The sequence below is a fragment of the Mesoplodon mirus genome (assembly GCF_964341445.2).
Source record: "Mesoplodon mirus genome assembly, chromosome: 6".
NCBI classification, from domain to species: domain Eukaryota; kingdom Metazoa; phylum Chordata; class Mammalia; order Artiodactyla; family Ziphiidae; genus Mesoplodon; species Mesoplodon mirus.
The window spans coordinates 15527307-15533696 of NC_138982.1; the positions used below are offsets into that span (position 1 = coordinate 15527307).

At 36.4% G+C, this 6390-nt stretch overlaps 1 protein-coding gene across 5 annotated transcripts in view; it reads left to right on the plus strand.

The window, feature by feature from the left end:
• Positions 1 to 3771, plus strand: part of RNF13 (ring finger protein 13) — a 230767-nt gene extending 226996 nt beyond the window's left edge. For 3 of the 5 annotated variants that reach the window (XM_082625551.1, XM_082625552.1, XM_082625553.1), the window contains exons 9-10: positions 1809 to 1889; positions 2181 to 3770. In XM_082625551.1, coding sequence (XP_082481677.1) covers positions 1809 to 1889; positions 2181 to 2545 — 446 coding nt within the window. In that variant the 3' untranslated portion in view covers positions 2546 to 3770. Of the gene's footprint in view, positions 1 to 1808; positions 1890 to 2180 lie in introns of all 5 variants that reach the window. The other 2 variants (XM_082625550.1, XM_082625554.1) reach the window with 2 other exon arrangements.
• Positions 3772 to 6390: the final 2619 nt, after the last annotated feature.

The following is a 6390-nucleotide window of genomic DNA, read 5'->3' on the forward strand; positions in this document are numbered from 1 at the left end:
AATCCCACACAGGAGGTTCTAACAGAACCCTGCATTTGTTATGGAATGTATTTGATACTACGGTAACCAAATTCAAGATACTGAACAAAAATTAGCAATCTTCATTAAAGCTTTCTATTTAGGACTTCTCCTGAATGTGCTATTTTAAATGACTATGGATGTTAAAGGGATTGTTTCAATTATAACTATTATTCTTTTCTTTTTAAAAATTTTATTTTATTTTTGGCTGCATTGGGTCTTCGTTGCTGTGTGCGGGCTTTCTCTAGGTGCGGCGAGCGGCTGTGCAGGCTTCTCCTTGCGGTGGCTTCTCTTGTTGCAGAGCACGGGCTCTAAGCGCACAGGCTTCAGTAGCTGTGGCACATGGGCTCAGTAGCTGTGGCTCGCAGGATCTAGAGCGCAGGCTCAGTAGTTGTGGCGCATGGGCTTAGTTGCTCCGCGGCATGTGGGATCTTCCTGAACCAGGGCTGGAACCCGTGTCCCCTGCATTGGCAGGCACATTCTTAACCACTGCACCACCATGGAAGTCCCTTTTCTTTTCTTTTTTTGCGTTATGTTCACCCAGCCTATCTATCCAGACAATGGCTTTATTTCTGACAAGCCTCCCAATGTGGTTGCCCTGAGTGTGGGATAGGCAATGACTTTAACTGTCTTTTGTTTATAAAGGTGATCAGCTCAACAATAAGGAATTTAAAAGGCAGTGATATTAATAACAAACACCAGGGCTTCCCTGGTGGCGCAGTGGTTGAGAGTCCACCTGCCGATGCAGGGGACACGGGTTTGTGCCCCGGTCCGGGAAGATCCCACATGCCGCGGAGCGGCTGGGCCCGTGAGCCGTGGCCGCTGAGCGTGCGTGTCCGGGGCCTGTGCTCCGCAACGGGAGAGGCCACAACAGTGAGAGGCCCGCGTACCGCAAAAAAAAATAACAACAACAAACACCATTTAGTGAATACCTCTGTGCTTGGCCCTTTATCTCATTTTATCCTCACAATTCTGCAAGGTAGATGGAATCTTTCTACCGAAAAAACAACTGTATGTTAGAGGCTAAGTAACTTGCCAAGCACCACAAAACTCATAAATGTTGGAAGAGATCTGAAGCTCAGCATATCTCATTCTAAATGTTTTTATTCACTAATATATTTTTTAAATTTTGAATATGTTCTAACATGTTTCCATTTTTACTTAAACGACTCAGAGACCTTAAGATATCTAAATAGTGAAATTTTGTCATCTTTGGCATAAAATATTTCAAAACTAGCATTTGAATAGTTATGTAAAACAGTAATGAATTATTATTATTATTATTTTTTTTTTTTTTTTTTTTTTTTTTTTTTGCATTACGCGGGCCTCTCACTGTTGTGGCCTCTCCCGTTGCGGAGCACAGGCTCTGGACGCGCAGGCCCAGCGGCCATGGCTCACGGGCCCAGCCGCTCCGCGGCATGTGGGATCCTCCCGGACAGGGGCACGAACCCGCGTCCCCTGCATCGGCAGGCGGACTCTCAACCACTGCGCCACCAGGGAAGCCCCAGTAATGAATTATTACATTAAAATCTTTTGCAGAGGTAATCAGGGTAAACAAATTTGACATCCATTTTAAATTTCTTATTGTAGGTAAAAGGTTAATTATTTAATTTAAAACTTCAGGTTCCTGAACTTCAACTTGAAGCAGCTCCCTGATCTGACAGAAAACAAAGAGGTATCAGTTAAAAGATAAATCAGAAGGCATTTAAAATAACTGAGGGAGAACTTGAAAAGTGTGAAAAGAATACTCTTCTACATGTTTTAAGTAGTTTTACTATTTTCTGCCATAGGAGATGAGTATGATGTATGTGCCATTTGTTTGGATGAATATGAAGATGGAGACAAGCTCAGAATCCTTCCGTGTTCCCATGGTATGAATAATTACATACTGCTTTGAATTTCTGTATTTGAATTTCTGTATAGAGTAATTTATACTTAGGTTCAGTATTAGAGAGACAGAAGATAGTTATTAGCACACCATAAGCCAGGCCCTGTACTAATCAGTGATCTCATTAAGAGATGGAGCTGTGTTTATAAAAATTTACAAGCTTTTCTTCTCTTGTTCCTATATGATACATATAGATCAGAACATGAATAAACATTAAAAATAATGTTCTCAACTACAGTATACTACCTAAAAGATGTATATTTTGCTTCAACAGCTTATCATTGCAAGTGTGTAGATCCTTGGCTAACTAAAACCAAAAAAACCTGTCCAGTCTGCAAGCAAAAAGTTGTTCCTTCTCAAGGCGATTCAGACTCTGACACAGAAAGCAGTCAAGAAGAAAATGAAGTGTCAGAACATACCCCTTTACTCAGACCTTTGGCTTCTGTCAGCACCCAGTCGTTTGGGGCTTTGTCGGAATCCCGCTCACATCAGAACCTGACAGAATCTTCAGACTATGAGGAAGAGGACAATGAAGATACTGAGAGTAGTGATGCAGAAAACGAAATTAATGAACATAGTGTTGTGGTCCAACTGCAGCCTGATGGTGAACAGGATTACAACATAGCAAACACTGTTTGACCTTCAGAGGGTATTGGGTTATTTCCCTTTAAAATGTTTATTTAGGGATATAGTTTTTTTGCTCCCTTCAGAGATTTCTGTAGAAATAACTTATTTTTTAGTATTCTACAGGTTAATCAGATTACTGAAACAGGTTTTTTTGATCTGGTATTTATCTGCAGGAGTGTACTTCGTTTCACTAATAGCTAATATAGACTGGTGCTGTAACTGAAGCATCAAATCAGCTCTTTTGGAATGAAATATAGCCAAAACATTAAAAAAAAAATCCTCACTATAGCTTACAATTAAAACCTAGATCACAGTATGCAAATGTTTCATGTTTTTACACACAAGGTCAGTGCTGTGGCCACCTACGCACGAGCTAAGCCAACTCCCATCTCCATAAAGTTACCTAGAGTTGTTGAGCTGGAATATGCTTGTTCTGGTATTTCTGCCATTATTAGTGAGAGGCGACAAGTTAAGTTGTTAGCATTTTTCTTCCTATCAGCACCACAGAGACTCAAAGCTGTCTTTTTCCTTTCTATTGCCAAGTAGTCTTATCCTGATAGGAACAGTCTATACTAGGGCAGATTGCAAAAGGTTTTTTTTTTTTTAAGGTTTTTAATACTATAGTGTTATGTATGAACTTGACTTATTGGCTCATGTCTCTGGACTTTACTTACTGAATTTCAGTATCCTTAAGGATTTTGTGTTGTTGTGATCAAAGGAAAAAGAAAATGCTGTATAAAAATACCAGACTTCAGTAACTGTTAAGACTCAGATCATATACCTCTTAATAAAGAGCATCTTATGCTAATTAGCCCTGCTAAACTATGTACAGAGGAAATTGTTCAAGTATTGGATTTGCAAATATTGCTTATGTTTAACAGAACTAATGATGTATTTAAACAATGTATTATGAAAAGCTAAATTATACATTATTGTAACTATGTAGAAAATATAGACTTATGTATAATCAAAATGTTAAAAATTTTTATATGGCCTTGTATGGAGTTTGAATGTTAATAAACACGTTTTCCACTTTAAGAACTGGCAAATATTTGTTCTGCTATAGTATTACCTACATTAACCGTATTTATATGCACAGCACTTTTTAATGGTATAATGATTAAGATAATTTAGGTTAGATAAATGCACATCACCTTAGAATTTTCTACAAAGGAACTGCTCACAAGCAATTAGGTAATCCCCCCAAAAGTTAAAACTGCAGCCAAAATCATTCCAATAGTGTGTATTATGGTACCTTCTTGCAATTATGATACATCCCTTACAGTAGACTGCTGTACAGCCTCGAAAAGGTAAACATCTAGATGTATCTGTATTGACATGGGAAATTGACTGATTGATTGATAGTGAACAAAAGCATATTAGCGAATAGTTAAGTATACTAGTTATATTAGCCTTTTGTTGTAAAAAGAAAAATTTTAATACATTTTTTAAAAATGTAATACTATTTGGGGCAATTTCACTTTTTGAATTTTTTTTTAGTTCTTATAAGCAACAACAAAAAATGAGTTATTTCCACTTAGGAAAATCAAAAGTTGAATTCTTCATCATACTCCCATGCCCACCCTGCTCCACAGAAATAAAAACACGTCTGAGAAACAGTTTTAGTTTACTATGGTAGTTAAGCCAAAGCTATGGAATTTGACACACTTGTATGATCCTAACTTTTCTAAACCTGTTTGGTCATTTGTGTTAATTTCATTTATCCTAAAGTAAGGTGTGAGGACAAAACACTGAGCTCAGTGCCTGGCACATAAATATAAAGTAAGTAATAGTTTTTATAATTATTAAAGTAAATAATAATAACATACTATTTTTTTTTAAGAGGGAAAAAGTTAAAAGTCAGTGTAACGTGTATCAGATGTTCTATTCCCTCACTCTTTAATCCACAATTCAAATCAAGGACTTGGTTCCTTCAAATTTAAGTTACGAGTTTTTCTGAGGCAAAAATAAAAATTTTTTTGAAACTCCAAACTCTTAGTTGTTAAAAATATATATACTTAACAGCACTGTCTAGGACTGTTACTAGTTCTCTTAATAGTCATTTGAAATCTCTTATAATTTCTCTATGGTATAACTATACAGCTTTTTTAATAAGACACTGAATAAAATTAAAATCCCACTTCTATTAAAAAATATATTCCTAATTTAAAAATTTTCTGATTTTAGAAGTATAGTCACCTGGAAACTTACCTGAGAGAAAAATTTATATTTTGCCTTCAGAAATGCATATGTAAAATACATTATATACTGCATATATTTATCCTATTATATAAAATTCATTGGTGAGCATTTTCTTACGTAATTCTTCAATGACTATTTTATCTTTTGGACATACAGTCACTTATTCGACCCATAACCCTGCAAGTTAAATCTTGTAGTTTTCCAAGTTTAGTTATTCTAAGTAATGCTGTGGTAGTGACATTCTGCTCTACGAATTTATATAGCTCCACTTCCTTAAGTTAAATTCCTAGAACTAAGTACACAAAGCAAAGACGCATGTATATATTTTCATAAGTGTCCTTCAAGTGAAATTGTGGTAAGGGGGCCAATGACTAGTTTCATTCATTATTTTAATGATACAGTTGCCCCCTACCATCTTCTACCCACACCTCCAGCATACACAACAGTCCCCTCACCTACTTACTACAGGTTCATTCAGTAAGGGTTTCACAAGTGTGGTCACTGCTTTCTAATTAGTTACCCTAACAGTTCTTTACAACTAAAGTATAAATGTATATATTACCATAAAATCATAAATCATCACAACCCAACCACCAGATTTTCATTTGACCCACCTCCTGTTCCTAACAAGGATCTTATAACAGGTCAAGAAGTTTTATTGTTGTTTTACAATTCTAAGGTATGCCCAGCTATCAAAGTAGCCCCAAATCCATATCCTCCATATCTTTACATTCCTGTATGGACAATCAAATTCAGAATTGACAACACTGTCAAAGAAAAAAAAATTAATTATGCACAGTATATTTTAAGTAAGGCAAAGAGATTAACTCCCATTCCCTAACCCACCCTTTCTCAAAGGGGTAGCATACAGTTCACTTAAAATGAATCAAGACTTACCTACTGATTGTTTCTAAAGGGACTTCTGGAATCTTCATCTCCAGGGTAGAAATCCAGAGCCCAGAATCTGCATTATAACCAGCTCCCCAGTTTTGCTTAGACCCACCAACTTTTGAACTTGGAGCTTCTGCTTGACAGTTCGTGATAATCATTTATCTGAATAGTATTAAACATATTTACTAAACTTCAGTACATCTCAGGGACCTTACAACATCTGGGATTAAACTATTACCTAGTCATAGTTAAATTGTCACTCCAAAGCCAGAAACGGCAAGACATCCCAATTATCTTTTATGCTTTTTAAGGAATGTCTTCCCTTATGTGAGAGTCCCAGCTGGCTGACTTGAGCCTGCCAACATAGCCTCCAAATTGAAAGAAGTCATATGACAGTTCAGCACAGAAGAATCCACAATGCAGAAACCCTTCTTGGTATTGGGCCCCTTACTGCTCATTAGCTTTCACATCAAGAGACCAGCAACAAGACAAAAATATTTAATTTCTAGTAGATAAGTCAATTTTTGCCTCATAAGCCTGAAAATGAGCCTGAAATGACTACAAGCCATTTTTAATAAAGCAAAGCCTATTGAAAATAAATTCCCAGGCACTCATTTTATGATAAATACTAAAGGAAATGGAGTAGGCCATCAGCTGAATTTTGTTTTTAATTTTATGCTTGTAGCAGAGTATATTCCCATTGTATCAAAAATCAACTGTAACTGTAAGCTAACAATTTATATAAACAACAGGAGCCTAGAATA